The sequence below is a fragment of the Haemaphysalis longicornis genome, unplaced genomic scaffold (genome assembly GCF_048455015.1).
Source record: "Haemaphysalis longicornis isolate Haplotype H1 unplaced genomic scaffold, Haemaphysalis longicornis Haplotype H1 scaffold_7, whole genome shotgun sequence".
NCBI lineage: Eukaryota > Metazoa > Arthropoda > Arachnida > Ixodida > Ixodidae > Haemaphysalis > Haemaphysalis longicornis.
In genome coordinates, this window is record NW_027526422.1 from 158,783,091 (window position 1) to 158,799,568 (window position 16,478).

The 16,478-nt window shown below is 47.0% G+C and overlaps 1 protein-coding gene across 1 annotated transcript in view; it reads right to left on the reverse strand.

The window, feature by feature from the left end:
- LOC144145389 (sodium-coupled monocarboxylate transporter 1-like) overlaps positions 1 to 16,263 on the reverse strand; it is an 82,475-nt gene extending 66,212 nt beyond the window's left edge. Inside the window, exons 1-5 of the mRNA XM_077676976.1 lie at positions 15,930 to 16,263; positions 9,686 to 9,751; positions 9,575 to 9,626; positions 4,028 to 4,095; positions 1,237 to 1,394 (exon numbers count right to left, since the gene is read on the reverse strand). Of these exons, the coding sequence (XP_077533102.1) occupies positions 1,237 to 1,394; positions 4,028 to 4,095; positions 9,575 to 9,626; positions 9,686 to 9,751; positions 15,930 to 16,262 (677 nt within the window). The 5' untranslated portion in view covers position 16,263. The remainder of the gene's footprint in view (positions 1 to 1,236; positions 1,395 to 4,027; positions 4,096 to 9,574; positions 9,627 to 9,685; positions 9,752 to 15,929) is intronic.
- Positions 16,264 to 16,478: the final 215 nt, after the last annotated feature.

The following is a 16,478-nucleotide window of genomic DNA, read 5'->3' on the forward strand; positions in this document are numbered from 1 at the left end:
AACCATGCATTTTCAGAGAATGCGCAAGGTCTTCAATCCTTTTATAATACTTCAGTACACTCAATCTCCTTCAGACGCGCTGTGACAAACTGAATAACTCGAAGAGATTTACGAGCGTTCTTAAGTCTCAGCGAGCTCTTCTTAGGTGGGTCATAGTTTTTAAAAGCACAGAATACCTTCACCCAAGGTTTTTCGCCTTTACACATTTCGGTAAGCTTAGCGGCATCTGAGAGTATGGGCCGCTTGACAATTGTAGTCATAAAGCGTGATGAATATTTCCGTGCGTCCCCTGGGTGAGGATCCTTCCAGATTTGGGTGCAATTACTTGATTAAGCACAGGCTCTCAAGCACCAGATTTTCGATTTTTGGGATGTCATACGAGGCATAGTGCTTGGTGATGAAGCGGACAGGTTGCTGTTGGTCCACAAGGGTGACAATATACTTACGGTCTTGTAGGACTATAGAGACATGCATGCTTTGTACGGACTGGTGTAAAGTTTGGACATTGTTGTAGTATCACAACTATGTGAAAACGGAGTGCCCAGGGTGTCCTGAAGCCCTAAAGGAAATAGACATTGTTCCGCTGTGGATTGTGGCAATTTTGTGGTAACGGGTTATTGAATTTGTCGTTGCTAGAATGAGGTACTGCAATTGCGACAATCACCACTGTAAAGTTCGCTAATAATATTCCTCGCTGTGGGGGTGCCTGCGGTTACCCCACTAGCCCCACAGTGGCACAAGAAGCCTACAACCGTTGGTGTGTTATAATGTACGGGAGCCTGATGTATCGCCTCGCAAGTGCAATTGGGTATTGTAATTACCCATAAATGTACTCGGTGTCGACGCAGCTTGCTGGTGAGAGCAAAATTACCTGTAGGCCGCAAACCTAGTGGGAAGGCTAGCGAAAGGCTAGTCCCCCTTTCCATTATAGAAGGCCAGGCGCTCTCCCCAAGTAATTTTCGTTCTGTGCTTCGCTTGCTGTATTACAAAAGGATGACTATGAACGGGAACATTTAGCTTACTCGCCGCATCTATTTTGCCCGTTATAATAAGGTCTCAGGCCGCTTCGAAGATCATCAGGAGTGCCAACTGCCCTTGTGTCGAAGAATGTCGACCGCGTTTAAAACTAAGCGTCAAGACAATTTTAACCAGTTATTATGGCTTTGTAGGACACGAAGAAACTAGGTCTAATTACAAGTCATGCGAATATGCAAAAAAGATCTTGGTAAAGCTTACTCGAAGAAGTACTTGCTGGGGTCGTAGTCACCTAGTCGCCGTGTCTGGACGTGTCCATGGCTGGCGTCGGAGGCCACCTTTACCATGACAAGCATGGGCACGGTAAGAGTGAGCAATCCTTGCAGGCAGTCAGCCCACACGACCCCACGAAGACCACCCTGCGTAGACATATGTCGCTAGTCACTGATACGCGTCTTTTACATCTTGCATAGTTATCGTGAGGCACCCGTTAATGGGCGTATGTTATTCGACATCATGACATTAAGGGCAATTCGTGAGTCCCGTTTCAGATACTTTAAGCACGGGGCACTAGAGACTTTACTGTGTTTTTTTTTGTGCGTAAATTGCATCGAATGACAATGATTCCAAAGGAATTTTGTGTTTTTCTAGGCGATCATCTGCAACGCTACCTTGACACTTTAACTGAATCTGTTCCTTTGCCCTTCCCAGATTCACTACGCTCTGCTTGGAGAAAATGTGAGTGGGCTTTGAGATGTGGGCAAAGGGTGTTGTGGATAGCGTGGCGATTGACCAAAGACGACAACGAGACTCGAATGAAGGCGGGACCGCAACTTGCAAAGGGCGCTCCGTGGCTGTATAATGGTACTCTTGTTGTGGGCTGCCGGAAGGGCAAGACAAAACAGGTGAAGGTGGGTGGCAGAGAGGTGTCTTTTGTTTGGCTTAGCGTCGTTCCTGTGGACCATTTTAGAATTTAGGAAACCCAAAAACGCGTAGATATTCAAGATACGTATACAATTATTGAAGAACAAGGCATACGGAGAGAAGCTGCATAGGAACAAATGAAAAGAAAGCAAGAAAACAAATACTGAAATGGACGCACTCGAGTCCCCACGGTGTTGCATTGCATTCGACCTGTAATAAAAGAACAAGTAATATTTGCTCGGAGCCACCCAGAGTGCGGTAGAAAATTTTTTGGAGTCACCGTGAACGGTTCACAGAGACATGGTGGTGACCGGATCTCATTTTACTTTCCACCGAGCTACAATAGTAACTCACATCACTATAATCCATCCTTCAGCTGAGATGGGAGAATTTCAACGTTCGCAGAGCAGTAGAAGTGATTAGATAGGTTCTATAAGCAACTCTCATTGGTCAGCCAAATCACGTCTGTCATACCGCCTAGCCATACAGTCTAGTCGCTGATCTACCACGCACCATTGTGCGGTTGGGAAGGTGTATATATCGTTGGGCGGAGCATTTTATTCGCAAGCTCCCTATTTTCCAGCGGTGTATCTGTAACTTTTTCATTTGGGTAAAACGCATTTCGTCTAATTTCACAAACCCTCACCGTATTCGAAGAATGAATTAAAACCATAGCATCCGCAAAGTGAAAAAAAATGTGGTTGATCTCTCTTTTATATGAATCGTTAAAGCGCGAAACTGAAAGGTGCCTTCACAGGGGTAGCTGAATGTTAAAGGAACCTCCTTCACGTGCGAAGGGTTCGCGAACCAAGCTCCGCCACACGAAGTGGCGCTGACACGCAAGAAACGAAAAGAATACGTTTATTCCGGGACAACAAAACCAAAACTGACAAACACAGAAACTCCAGCTTGAAACAACGTCCATGCGAACAACGCCACAGCGGGGGGGCTCAATTCACATTCACGCGCGTCCCCCGCACGCGCGTCCCCCTACACGTACACATCGAGACGCCAACTGTCGGCATTCATTAGCGTCATGATGTGCTACGTCGCTTCGTCTTTCCTAAACGGCAGCCCAATCTGATTGAGTCATAGGGGAGGGCGTAAGGCGGGTTTGTAGAGCTGTTCACGTCTCTCCTCGTAGCGCAGTCGGTAGAGCGCCACGTACCGCCCGCTGCGGCGAGAGAGCTCGAGAGGGCATGGGCTCAAATCCGGCTACGCAGCGTCAAGCACACTTTTTCTGGTGACGTCACTTAAGTAATGGATATGGCGTCATTGAGATTTGGGTGTACGCGGGAATGAAACACTTTCGTGTTAAAAGCCACATTTTGCCGAGGTGTTGTATCCGACGGCCTTGGTGGGGATGCTTAAAATCAAGAATGCAAGTGTGCGAATGGAGCAGCTCGCTGTTGGATAAGTTGGTTGACCAGAGAATTTTACTTTGGGTGCATATGCAGAGAAATTGACGACACGTACATAGAACCTAAAATTTGTTTGGGAGAGTTCAGTGACAGGAATTGTATAGATCCGGGTTTGGTAATTGGGCTTGATTCTAGTAAGCAGAAGAACAGAAAAGCAAGTGAGAGAGAGAGAAATAAAGAGGGAAAGAGAAAGAAAGAGAAAAAAACACAGGGAGTGAAAGAAGAGCACAAAAATTGTCCAAGAAGCTAATGAAAAACAGAAAGGACAGAAAAAGTATGTTTTTGTTTATTTTTTTCATACCACAACGTGCTTCTAATTGAAGGTGCTGACGATCGCTGCGGCCTTTATCCTAGCCCAGTAAGTTTTTTCACTTGCACTACATTTTTGAGACATTGTTTAAACGGGTTGTTTCATACCTCACCTATAACCAAGTAATAGATCCGCAGCTAGGAAAGCATCAGCATCGGTTTGGGTCATACTGAACAATGGCTACAAAGTCTGTGTGCAGTTTGTCTTTCAGCTTTGTTTTTTGTTTCACCAGTTCGTCAATCAAGGAAGCCCTACCATTAGTGTACCTTCTGATTTTTCAAGGTAGCAACGTCATTGATAATCAGAATATAATGGATGCTTCTATAAGAAAGGAACGGCTTCATCATTATTGCACCTGCGGGCAAATAATTTCAGGGAACCTCTTTCGTATACTCACCAGAGCTGTGTACACTGTGGCGGCCAGTCCGACTACAGCGGAGCACCATATTGCTGGGGCATGGAATACTGAAAATAGGCAAGTTTAAACCAGTAGAAAATGCTGGCTTTTAAAAGAATTTTATTATAAAATCATTGAAAGTGTGGCTCGATACCTCTCCAAATTACGCAATTTAGCTTTTTCAACGATAATAATAAGAACACAAAGCGTTTGTCACTCTGCATTCTTTTGGAAGATATGATGATGGTTGATGTTTAATGGCGCAAGGCCAACTGTGGCACACAGCGCCAAATACAGTTATTTAATGAAATGTGTCAATATAAATTCTAAAAGGTGCAACCTAAATGAAACACAATACAATGAGGCTGGCTGGTGTATAGGGAGAGGACAATTATTCATGTTAAGTAAGGAGCTGTAAAAATTTGATGTTGGTAAAAACTTAAAAGCTCGCTTTAAAGAAACCACTGGGCTGCGTCCAAAACGTATGATGGGTGTAGCGGCATGTGTTGTCAGTATAGTTCAGGAAAATGCTGGTGTCGTGTGGGGTGGAGGGCCTAGCATGTAATTAAGATGTGAGCTACTGGCCTCTCCGCACCCGCTACGCAGGGGTCTTGAAGAGCTCGCGAGCAGATACGAGTGCGTTAAATGTGTGTGCCCTATCCGTAGCCTAGCAAGGTGAGTTCTGTGTATCTGTGTCGTGTGCCAGTGGTATATGGTCCCAAGTGTAAGTTTATTGCGTGCAAGTTGTTGTCTGTCTGTTTACTCAAGTGTGTTTGCCATGTGTTACTAAGGTGTTGTCTTATGAGTGGTTTGAGGTTGGTGGAGGGTAATGCTGATACGTTTACCGTGTTTCTGAGGGCCGCAGCAGTGGCCCCTTCATCTGCCACCTTATTTACAGTGACCCCAGCGTGTTCGGGACCCAGCAGAGGACCATTTCAAGTTTTTGGGCGCACACAAACATGATAGTGTTAAACTCCAGATTAACTATGTGGTTTTTGCTGGGCTTGTGAGATGACAGCGCACCACCAAAATTTAACAAATCTGTGTAGATGATGGCCTTCGTAATCTGGTTTTTCAAAATGTGTTGTACAATGAGCAAAAGTTCGTATGCTTCTGCTGAGAAAATGCTAGTGTTTACGCTCATAGTTCTGGAAGCATTAAAGTTCGAATCATTAACAGCGCAAGACACCATAGTAGAGGTTTTCAAAGCATGAATGTAAAATTCTGCACACGGGTATTCATATTGCGGAGACAGAGACAGCTGCAATATTGGAGTTCTTGGTACCCAATTTTTTGAATTTTGTAAAAGATAGACAAAAACAAAGAGGAAACTTTTCCCATGCAGTAGACTATCTGAAAAAGATGATCTGTAGACAGCGTAAAATGACGCATTAAGATCCAAAGCTTCTTCTCTCAGTTAACGCGAACAGGGTTGAGGAAAAGACAGGCGATTTACAAACAGCGGAGGTGTGGATATACCTTTAAAACCGGTATAAAAAGACCGCTATCAGTGATACAATCCTAAAAGCATAAAGAAAATTTATGCACGTTCATTGGTCCTCAAGGCACCACTGGTCACATTCAGTATATGACTTCGTGCTTGGGTAGTGCGGAAAGCACCCGACGCAAGGTTGAACCCCAATCGTAGCACTGGGTCGAGAATTCCTAATGCTGTTTTAGTCGCTGAACCATACACGATACTGCCGTAGTCTAGCCGAGACCCAACCAAGGCTGTATGAAGACGCAGCAGGAGTGTTTCGTCGGCACCATACTATTGGTGTGAGATGGCCTAAAGATATTCATTTTTCCAGACTTTTATGCTTAAGTTGCTTGATTTGAGCAAAGAATGAGAGGTCGTGATCAAACAACACACCTAGGATTTTGTGCTCGTTGTTCACAGGAATTGAAACGCCATTAAGGGTAATATCTGATGCGGATTTGTCCCACGCTTCCTGGAGAACCCCACGCAGGAGCTCTTTTTTGGATTGAGTTTAAAACCATTGTTGTCTGCGCAGCCGGAAAGTTTCTTGACGCCAAGCTGAAGTTGACGTTTATAGATTGATATATTACATGATGAAAAAAATACCTGGACGTTGTCTATATACATAGAGTAAGAAATTGTAGGCCGCAAAGCCTTTCCAAAAGAGGTCACCGTATCTACGAATAGAGTGCAGCTTAACACTTCACCTTGCGGCACGTTATTTTCTTGCTCATGAACCTTTGAGAGTGCACAACCAATTCTTACGCGAAAGTTTCTCTCCGACAAGTAACTAGCGAGGGTGTTGAACATGTTTCCCGAAACAACAAATGAATTGAGGTCACTGAGGATCCCGTGACGAAAAGCGGTGTCATAGACCATTCCGATGTCGAGAAACACCGTCAGACATGCACGAAGGTATCCGTGATATGTGAATAAAGGGCCACAAGATAGTCGTTCGTAGAGTGGCCTGAACGGAAGCTTGCCTGCCAGCTCTCGAAAATCCCATTGTACTCTGGAAACTACATTAGCCTGTGGTTTATCATCTTGAGTAGCTTGAACAGGCAGTTGGTCAGGGACATGTGTCGGTAGCTAGCGGGAGCGGAAGCGTGCTTCCCCTCTTTCAGGAAAGAGACGACTATAGCCTCTTTCAAAAACTCTGGAATTTGTCCCAAAAGCCATATCTTGTTATATAGGTGGCGGAGTGTTAAAATAGTGTCTGCGGGTAGGTGCTGTATTAGTGTATACGCCATGTTGTCTCGGCCTGAAGCTGAGGATTTACACATGCCGAGAGCAGCCCTCAGCTCGTGAAGTGAAAACCGCGATTTGTAAGTTGTTGACCTGTCTATATGACGTAGAGCCTTACTTCTTTTTGACCGATTCTTGGTGTTTCATGAAAGTGTTCGTGTAGATTGTTGAAGTCGACATGTTGGAAGTATCGTGCAAGTGGGTCAGCCTGGCCTTCGAGGGTGTCCCCTGTTGTGCTAACCAGACGCACGCTGTGTGCTAGTTGACCTTTAGGTTTACGTATTCCTGTGGATACCTTGCGGGTGTTTGTGTATGCGTTTACTTATGTTATATACGAGCGCCAACTATATCGTTTTGCCTGACGGCGCACATATTTTTCATATGCCTTTACCTTTTTTAACAATAAAAAGGTTATCCGACGTGTACTACCGAAGGAGGGCACCCCACGCCTTCTTCTGGACCTCTCGCACCTGCATATAGTCCTCATTCCACTGCGGCGTCCTTTGGTTGCGCGGGGCACCATGTACGTGGGAAATGAACTTTTGGCGGTGTTGAGGATGTGCGTCGTGAGTAGGTAGGTAGCCTCTTCCACATGTAGATGTTTTATGAATGTGTATTGTAGTTTGGGTATTTCTTTAAAGGTATTCCAGATTGCTCTTTGTTCATTCAACTTATACGGGAAAATGAACTGCTTGGGCATTTACGTATATATGTTTGTGTAATGGGGAAGTGGTCACTACCATATGGGTCTGTATCCCACGCCCCACTTAAAACAAGAAAAGTGAACTGCAGAATCAATAGCCAAGTCAAAATATGAGTGTGTTGTGTCCTGTGTTATTGCATGTAGGCTATTTCGTGTTGAAAAGGTATGCTCCAGATGATGTTAAGAATTTCTCAATGAGGTGACCTCGGGTATCCGTGCGAGCAAAGCGCCAAAAAGAATTGTGCGCATTCAGGTCGTCTGTGAGGATGTATGTTTCGGGTAGCTGATCAACCAGCGCCTCAAAATCAGAGATGAAAAGTGCAAAACCAGGAGGAATCTAAATGGAGCATGCCGTAACCAACCTATTACATATTATTGTGCGAATTCCTGCAGCCTCAAGGGCAGTGTTCAAGTTGATAGGGCGAGATACTAAGGATTTCTAGGCGATTATAGCCACGCCGCCCGATGTAAGTGTGCACCCATCCATGTCCCTGCTGAACACCAAGAAATTTGGGTGTACGGAATTGTGATGTGTTTCCTTCGGGCACATCATACTTGGCTGATTGGGATGAAATAACTCGTAGACATCAAGATCTTTAAGGCCTCTGCCCTTTCATCGCACATTTTCTCTTCTCATAAATAGTTAAGAAGTACTGAAGTTTGTCTGTGTGCGTGTGCGAGTGTGTGTGTGTGCGTGTACGTGTGTGTGTGTGTGTATGTGTGTGTGTGTGTGTGTGCGTGTGTGTGTGTGTGTGTGTGTGTGTGTTTGTGTGTGTGTGTGTGTGTGTGTGTGTGTGTGTGCGTGCATGCGTGCATGCGTGTGCGTGTGTTTTGCCTTTGGGGGCTTGTACTCCCGGAGGAGCCTTTTTGGGCCTTTCTTTTGGTTTGGACCTCGGAGGCTGTTCCTTGCGCTGCGTTGCAGGCACGAAAGGCCCGTCGTCCATCTCGTCGTCAGATGTCATGGGGGTGCCCGACGAAATGGACCCCCTAGACTTGGCACCCGTTCAGGTGCCCTTTGTTTGAGCCAACACGGCCACTGGTGTTGGGCGCACCACAGGTGGCACGGATGGTACGACGAAGATGGGCGCCGATGCAGGGGCCCGGTGCCCATGTCCTCGGTAGCCTCCAGTGTACTCGAGGCTCGAGAAAGGTGGGTTGGAGCGGCCTCGGTCCCGCTGTTAACGGTTACCACCACAGCCTCTATGGGCTTGGGAAGTGGTGTGGTGACAGGGTGGGGTGACTGAGGCAACCATGGGGCGCGGAGGAGGTGCGGCAGGGCCAATTCCGACTCGAGGTACTCAGTCCTTCGCGATACCAGGCGCCGCTCCGCCCCCGGGACAGCTGCGTCGGCGTACCTCCCCAGGGGGAAACAGGCGAAACTCTTCCGCGCCTGTGGAAGTTTATGTTTTATGTGAACTTGATTTTATGGATTTTTTTCCACTTGAACCTTTCACAGGTAGTGGAGTAGGCCGCATGTGGGCCCCGGCCGTTAGCGCATTAGAAAACGTAAGCATTGTAGTTGTGTGTGGTGTAGTCCTGTGCAGCACAGTTCACACAGGTTGTTTGGCGACGGCAAGTACTGCACTTTAACCGCTGGCACTTGAAGCAGCGTCGCGGGATCGGTATGTAAGAGCGTTTGGAACAACGGACGAAGCCTGCATTTACATGATCTTGGAGTGACGAGCGGTTGAATGTTAGTATAATACGTTTAGCGGATATGACCTTATTATCTTTGCACACCGTGATGCGGCGCACGGCTGTGACACCCTGTTCTTTCAATTACAACATCTCGTTCAATTACAACATCAATCAGAGATTACAAGACCTCTTAAATTATGGTGATATACCATAGAAAAGTAGCATGGCTAGTTTAAGCCCCGTAATTCTCCTTGGTCTCCCAAGTAATATTCCCGTAAATGTAAAAATATTGTTTCAAGTGTTGTAATTTCAAGGGCAATTGCAATATAACTGGGCAGTCTGATATTTTTACAATCGGTTGCATTGCGTAGCTGCGGTATAGCGGGAGTGCACACATGTTCATTGCGAAACAAGACGGCCCGTCATTTTTTGTAGCAAGATTAAGCGCTATAGCACTCAGAGGGAACAATTAGGAACTTACTTGTAGACATAGCCACAGAGGAGGCGTAGATTGCAACTGCCCCGGTCATTTGCTGAAAGAGAAATTTCTATGATTGACAGAGGAGGTTTTGCACTCGCCTGTTGTACCTACGGACAGTAAGATGTACGTGACTGCTGCCAGTAAAGAGGTGGCCGTGTTGTAGCGCATCCGCACGTACTGCAAAAAATCATGGTGCATTGTGAGAAAAAATAAACCACTCAGGATCCAACATTTGGAAATTCAAGGAAACCACAGTGGTGCTTTAAAAGACAAATGACTGTCTTGACAAATTTTGCCTGCCAAAATCAACTCCACACCCGGCTCGGGTGGTGGGCACGTTGGATAACTCACGCCATTCACAGCGGTGCCATATAAGACGAATTACTGTCTTGAAAAATTTTGCCTGCCCAAATTAAATTATAAAACCGGCTTGGGTGGTAAGCGCGTTGGACAGTTCGCGCAAAATTCTAAACATTTACTCCTGTAAAGCGCAAACTAGTGCAGCTATTGCCGGAGGTTGTTTGGGGTCAAAACTTTGCATTCTGCCAAATCAGTTCACATAAATAGTTTTCATTTTGAAATACAATTACTAACTTGACACAGTCTTGAAATTTCCCAAAATGTCTGGCCCTGTCTCCCTGTAGCTAGGCAGCTAAGGAGTTCAATTTTTATCCCTCCTGTCTCATTCTTCGTGATAATTTATTTCTTGTAGAAAAAATGGTTCAACACGAAATATTCGCCCAGTTGTAGGTCAGTCGTGTATTTTGGCCTAATTTGAAAGCCAGAAAAAAGGCCGCCTTTTATTTGTTTTTTTAATCCGGCAAATTGAAGCCGAAGTTGTATTCTGCCACATGCTTAAAAAAATGAAGCACTATCGTTTAAGCTTTGTAGCTACAGAGCACTAAAAATGTCCCTGTAGCTGTATTCCGGGGCTTTACTGGGTTGGAGGGGGGTCTGTAGCACACTTCTGCCGGGAATGTAGAGCGAGACATGGCCGGTACAACTAAGAAATGGCAATGTAATATTGAGGCGACCATGTTTTCTTGAAATTAACAATGAATAAAGCCACGCCATATTAACGTATTGTCGAAATGCTTAGCAAGAGCACTACTCAAGCTAGCGGACTTGCATTTCCCGGATTCATGCTTTAATGCTGTAAAATAAAGGAATTGTTCGATAATGTCGGGGACAAAGCAAAACGAGATTTATTTTGTTCGGCTACACACCACCTACACTCAGCAAGGGTCGATGCTTTACTGCCGAGGGCGCACCCCGCTCCCGTCCAGGCATGCCACAGCCTCCTTCGCCTCCTCCTGCTCGTTCTCTGCGTTTGCGTACCAGACACCTTCCCGCAGTTCTACGCCGCAGTCGCACTCCGGGGCATCCTCTTAGGAAAGCTGTTCTGCTCATGTTGCGCCGGTCCGGTGCGATTTACGTCTTTAAACTAGAAGCCAACTTCTCATGAGAAATCTTCAACAAATGCACTTCTCGGTGTTTTTGTGTGTGGCACATGTAGGCACACTCATATGTCAGAGTTAATATGACCTCCATACCGCTGGAAAAACAATACTGCTTATGGGATATGCCAGCCTAGTCAGCCTAAAAACATCTTCAGTTGAACTAGCTGACACTGATCATTGTACACTTTTTAACTTGACACGGACCCGCCTGGCTCCTTCTTCTTGCCTTCTTGCGTCAGTGTTAAATCTGTGCTACTTCGTGATGTTGAAGGCCCGATTGGAGTGGCGGGGAGAAGTGCGCGTTTCGCACGTCGGAAAGCGACCAGTTCTGAACATTGGCGGGTGCTACAACCGCTCCGTTTTAGGTAGATGGGACTGCTGCGTCGTAAAATTTCTGTTCAACGGTAAAACGAAAAGCAGAATTAAAAACAAGAAGTTATGGTGATCATAAGTTTAATCAGAGATAAAAGAAAAGACCTCCAAAAAGCTTTCTCAGATGCGAACAGTTTCAGCATGAGCGCTGCCGGCGCCTATTCAGGCATGTCTATGACTAACGATAATTTTGGGGCAAAGAAAAGTATAGTGAGACGCACGTTTCGGCGCCGAATATTTCGGGTCGTCGGGATGAGGGCATGTCGTGAATCACTGTCTTCAGCGCGTCCTTGCGTTGTTGGAGGGTTTCTAGTTTTTCGCCGTAGAGCAACTTCACCTCCAGAAGTTGCCGCCTTTAGTTTCCCCCGCGTGGGCTGGGGGACCTTCCACGGGCGAACTCAGCGTTGCTACGGTGGTTCGGCGATTGGTAGGGGTAGGGTGACGGCGAACGGTTGAAACGCGCTGGGCCACGGCTGGTTTCAGATAGATACTCGTCGATCTCACGTGGTCGTTGGCCAGGGAGAGGGCGAGGTGCGTCGACGGAGAAACCACGCAGTCCGAGTCTCTTGTACGGGCAGCGACGGTAAATGTGGTCGGCCTCTCCGCAGTGGTAGCACAAAGGACGGTTATCGGGAGTTTGCCATACGTCCGTCTTCCTCGGCGTCTGGTTTCGGGCTACCGGGGGTCGGGCGGGTGACAGTGGGCGGTGGTACGGCGGGGCCTCTTGACGGCGTGTTGGAGCAGGGCGGGGTCGACGAAAAGCCGCGGAGTATGTCATAGCTTGTGGCTCTCGGGGTACCTCGGATGGCGTAGAAGTTCCCAACGCTTGTTGCACTTCTTCTCTAATCACGTCGGTGAGGGAAGCGACTTGGGGCTGCGGCGGCGTTGGGAGAAGTTTCCGCAGCTCCTCTCTCACTATTGCGCGGATAATCTCGCGTAGGCTGTCGGCCGGGATCCGTGTGCTGCCAAAGTCGTTCGAATTGGCCGCGCCAACAAAGTTGCGGTCATACTGCTTAGCCCGCATTTCGAGGGCTTTCTCAATGGTGCTGGCTTCGGTCACGAATTCGGCGACGGTTTCGGGCGGATTTCAGACAAGTCCAGCAAACAGTTCCTCCTTCACTCCGCGCATTAAGAAGCGCAACTTCTTTTCTTCCGTCATTTCGGGGTCCGCGCGGCGAAATAGCTGCTTCATCTCCTCAACGGAGATCACGACACCTTCGTTGGGGTGTTGCGTGCGCGTTTCCAACAAAAGGGCGGCTCTTTCTTTCCGCACGACAGTAGTGAAGGTCTTAGTAAACTCGCTTTTGAACTGTGCCCAGTTTGTCAAGGAGCTCTCGTGGTTCTCGAACCAAGTGCGAGCCGAATCTTCCAAGTAAAAGAAAACGCGCCGGAACGTTTCTGCGTCGTCCCACCTGTTGAATTTCCGGACGCGCTCCAGTTTCTCCAACCATTCTTCTGGGTCTTCTGCGGGGGCTCCTCGGAACGAAGGCGGTTCCCGGGGCTGCTGCAGGACGATTGGCGACGTTGTTTCTTGCACCATGGTGTTGGTTGCAGCGTTCCTTTTCTTGGGCCCTTCTGGCATCAAACCGAACTCGGGCGGTAAATCTTGCAGGCGGGGGCTGGCTCTTGTTGGACTGGCTTGGCGGCTTTTCGAGGTTGTAGTGGGCATGAAGGGTGCGTACCCTGCACCTCCACCAGATGTCACGAAGACAAGGACGATGCAGTTGTGTTGAATGAGAAACACGTTTATTGTAGCGAACTTGTGCTCCCCTAACAACTCAAAAGAATACAGAGGCGGCGAAGCAGCGGTCAACAAAGTGACTTGCACAGGCGAGTGTCGTCGAATCGAATGCCCCGGCATCCGCACTGCAGGCTTTTTATCTTTTGGCGCGCGTGGTTCTCGAAACGTCGATTCGCATCGAGAACATAGTAGATCCAAGAAGATTATTCTGGGCTGTTCACGTTAGATCGGAATGCTCTCCCTATCACAACAGATAACACATGCGGCACAGAAAGAAAGAATGAAACACGCGCTTCCCTTGGCGCAGAGATAACACAGACCGGCGCAGCCGGGCGGTAAAAGCAAAACACAAATAAACAAACCCAATGTATGGTTCGCGGCAATATTGATTGTGGTCTGGGAGCGTTTTGGTGTTGCACACATGCGCAAGTTTGTGAAGTACTATGTTGGCATTGTGTACAAGGTTCCGCTTACTCGCTAAAGGCCATACATAGGGCAATCAGGACGATGTCTGAGTGAGCGGCTGAAGGAGAACCGTGCGCTCCGTCAGCAGGCGGCTGTATCGGGCAATATTGCATAGCAAATGCACTTGGCGCAGTGCTGCGCAATATTTGCTGATACAGCCTGTAGTGCAAAATGCACTTCAAATTTCCGGACAACGAAGGTGTCGCTCGACAGAGTGACAAGGGAAATCTGTGAAGCCATCTGTATGGTTTTGTTCCTCGAGGGTGAGTGCGTTAGTACTGTGTTTGTTTCATTGCTGGCAAGAGAGACAGAGTACCTAAAGCTAATGTAGGATTTGATAAGAGACGCACGCGTACTGGGATGTGATAAGTGGTGGCTGGGTTGCTTATACGTTTTCTTTCTCATGAAACGTTTTACAGTCGCTAGTAGCGCATCAACCGTTTCGTGTGTCCTTTTGTGATGTGGTCATCCTGTAATGTTTAACGCTCTACGTTTCATAATGTCTCTATGGCAACGTTCCCAACGCCAAGGTTTATTGAAATTCAGTCTCTAAACAAGCGGGAAAGAATACGAACCCATTAGCTGGGTTTGGATTTAGAATTCGTTTTGGCACTTGGTATGACGTCAAAGTTCAACTCTTATGTGATGCATTACCGTTACAACAGACGACCAGAGGCGTTGTTCATACTACCCGGATTTGTTTCAATTTGAAGCGGGAGGGGCGCAATTACGAAATAAAAATTTACTTTCTAATGTCAAACGCCATGCCACCGAACAGATGCGGGTGATTTTTACGGACGACGACCTCTTCGTGTAAGGTTGCTAAGCCAGCTGCGGTGCTAAAGCGGGTGCTTTAAACACAGGCCGACACTACGGACGCATTCGGTCAGAGGCCATCTTGGAAAGCTCCGGAGTAATTGTGGGCCGCGGGTGTTCTTACGGCAGTTTTATGTATCAGAATCATATTATCGTATTAGGTAGGATTTAGAACCCCACGCAAAAGTATAATTTTATTCCGAGGTCTGATGGCATGAGGCGAATGAAAGGGCGCAAAGTGTAAACGCATGTCTTCCAACTTGACGCGGAACAGAGGAACCAACACATGTAATCAGGCCAATGATCCAATGATAATGGCAATGATAAGCAGATAGTAATGATTGAAGCCGGGTTGGTGAAGCAGAGCAAGCGCGTAAAGGACTCCAAACTTAGCGTGCATTCGTTGGTCTTCAAATGTTGACTAAAATAAATTTAAAACTACAGCGCAAGCAACATCAGATACTGGTGAATAAGCAACTGATGCGCATTAAGACATCATTTCAGGCAGGTAAATTTTACGCCGATATAACACGTTTGCATATGTGCAAAAAAAATAATTAGAGCGGCTCCACTCAGCGTGAAAGCTGTGGAAAGGGCAGAGCAGTGATTCGCCATAAAGGGCTATGGAGCCGCTATTCGCTCATTGCTACCACTAATCATGCTCTTCGCCTCCCTGTATCACTCATCTCTTGATAAATTGAGCTGAGATTTGTCCAATGCAGTACAAATTTTTCGTCTTCGAAGTACTAGCGCACCCCTTGTTTGATACACCGCGAGCGGCAAGTTCTGTTCTTTATGGGGTTTGCTGTTACCCCGCACGTGCCGGCGCCTTACTGCGAACTCTGGAACGCGTCTTTTTTTGTCGGCCACTTTTTTCGCTTTATTGTAAAAATAACCCCCACGGACGTTGCCAACCAAAAATACGCGGGGGCCGCCAGTTATATACACAGATTTTGTCTCAAATGTACCTGGAGTTTTCTTTATGCTAAACAACGGGAAATGCATGGCAAGCGCCAGCGGTTCAAGAGTTTCGAACGGTTATGACTATATAAAGCGCTTGTTTTTCGCAGCCTCTGGGTCCGTTACGCCGTAAGGCGTGGGGCTCCACTTGGGTCTGACACGTTGTGACTTGGGTCCTTTAGCCGCTAGACGTTGTGACAGCGAACGAGCAACGACGACAAGGCGAGCCTCTAAAGTGCTATGCACTTAAAATGCCACGCGCCCCGTGCGGGAGAAAGGTGTGTGGATATAATCATCGACCAAGATAAAAAAAGTCGGCAATACGGAAGTATTTCTTCAGGCTGGTAACAAACCACTCCCGCCACGTTTTGCTGATAGTTTTGTATCATCATCTTTGAATGTATGCGGTACTCTATTGTGTAAAATACCGCCATAGAGCAGGTGTTTAAAGCAGCTCCGCTCACCAATACAATCCGTAGAAAAGAGTTTAGGGCGCACAATCACTGAATAAAAACTGTTAGCAAAGCAAAAGTTGTCTTACTTGAAAAATGGACGTGATCTTGAGCTTGTATAGAACTGGAACCACAAGGACGACGGCTATTGGAATGTACAGTAGGTTCGATACAACAATCCAGCCCGTGTGAAACCCGTACGCGTAAAGGTGCGCAGGATACCCGATCACGCCTGTCGCCGATGCTACGCTGGCTAGGATGGACAGTCCGAGGGGAAGTGTCTTGAGGGACTTACTGCCTAGAAAGATTTCATCTATGACGGAAAGGGGCTGAGTCTTTCTTATCACGGAGAAGTACAAGCCAATGATAAGGCTGGCCCCAGTGAACAGCAAGAAAGCGGCATACTCTGTGACTTGAGTCATTTTTGAGCCTTTCCCCGCTTTGCAGCGGTGGTTACCAATTATCTGTAGTGCTTCTCACTGACAGATTGGACGCTGCATTACACTCCGCTCAACTTCTACCGATAAAAGGACGACACACTGGTTGGCCTGTGACGTATCTCAAAAGGCTAAATGATGAACAAAGGAACTAATTGCTTTTCATTCGAAAAGCGCACATGTTGAAATTTAAAAGCTGCT